The sequence below is a fragment of the Manacus vitellinus genome, unplaced genomic scaffold (genome assembly GCF_001715985.3).
Source record: "Manacus vitellinus isolate BGI_N305 unplaced genomic scaffold, ASM171598v3 scaffold_368_pilon, whole genome shotgun sequence".
In the NCBI taxonomy this organism is placed as follows: Eukaryota; Metazoa; Chordata; class Aves; order Passeriformes; family Pipridae; genus Manacus; species Manacus vitellinus.
Window position 1 is genome coordinate 10,387 of NW_021940506.1, and position 1,316 is coordinate 11,702.

At 64.5% G+C, this 1,316-nt stretch overlaps 1 protein-coding gene across 1 annotated transcript; it reads left to right on the forward strand.

Annotated features, from left to right (window-relative positions):
• Window positions 1-311: 311 nt before the first annotated feature.
• On the forward strand, window positions 312-1,307 carry LOC115307638 (integrin alpha-3-like; the record flags this gene model as incomplete). The annotated part of the gene is made up of 4 exons (XM_029961514.1): window positions 312-505; window positions 692-780; window positions 1,000-1,136; window positions 1,221-1,307. Coding segments are annotated over 4 exons (507 nt in total), but the record flags the coding sequence as incomplete, so codon positions are not given.
• Between the last annotated feature and the right edge of the window lie 9 nt (window positions 1,308-1,316).

Consider the following 1,316-nt stretch of genomic DNA (forward strand, 5'->3'; position numbering starts at 1 on the left):
GGTCTCACCTGGGACATCCTGTAGCTCTTGGGGTAGGGAGTCTCACCTGGGGCATTGTGCAGCTTTTGGGGGTCTGGGGTCTCAGCCGGGGCACCCTGCAGCTCCCAGGGGTGGGGGTCTCACCTGGGGGCACCCTGCAGCTCACCTGGGGTCTCTGCGGGTCCTATCATGGTGGGCACAGCTCTGGGGGTGGGGAGGTTTTTTAGGGAAGCGCTGTTTTTATGGCTCTGGGGGGGTCTCCACCACTCCGGGTGTGTCGGGTGGGGTTGTGTCACAGTGCCCCAACCCCAACCACCCCCTTGTTCCCACAGGTGGCAGGACCTGGTGGTGGGGGCTCCCTACTACTTCGAGAGGAAGCAGGAGGTGGGGGGCGCGGTGTACGTGTACATGAACGAGGTGGGGGGCTTCCAGCTGCACCCCAGCCTGGTCCTCACCGGCCCCAGCTACTCCGGGTTCGGCTTCGCCCTGGCCAGCATTGGGGATGTCAACCAGGATGGATTCCAGGGTGAGGGGCTGGGCACTGCTCTCTGGGGGGAGCTGGAGAGCCCCCCCACTGGAGGGGGCATCGGGAGGTCCCTGGAGAGGTTTGGGGTGGAGAGATGGAGATGGGGGGGTGCATTTAAAGTGGAGGGGAGGGGCTTGAGGGGGGAACCCCATCCCTGAGGGGCTGACCGTGCTCTTCTCCCCCCAGATATTGCTGTGGGGGCTCCTTTTGAGGGGTATGGGAAGGTCTACATCTACCACAGCAGTGCTGAGGGGCTGCAGGACAAACCCCGGCAGGTAACGGCCCCATGGGGGAGGGTGTCCCTTCACTGCGGGGGGTCAGGGCTCTGGACCCCCTCACCGGGGTGTCAGGGCTCTGGACCCCCTCACCGGGGTGTCAGGGTTCCAGATATCCCCCGAGCATCCCATGCTCCAGGGCAGGATGCAGCGGGTCAGTCCCTGGATCTGTGGGGCTGGTGAGCAATGCTTGACACCCCCTTGCCCCCCCAACTCCAGGTGATCAGTGGGTCAGACCTGGGCCCCACCAAAATAAAGACCTTTGGGTACTCGCTGAGTGGGGGGCTGGACGTGGACGACAATTCCTACCCGGATCTCCTGGTGGGCAGCTTGAACGAGCGGATCATCCTGCTCAGGTACAGGGGTGGGGGGACAGGGGCAGGTGTCCTGCAGGCCCTGCCACCCCCGGCAGGGCTCAGCCCAAATCCACCTCTGCCCAGAGCTCGCCCCGTGATCAACATCCTGGACAAGACCTTCACGGTGACCCCCAGCAAGGTGGACCCCGCTCAGTGCACACAGAAGTCCTGGTGAGCCCC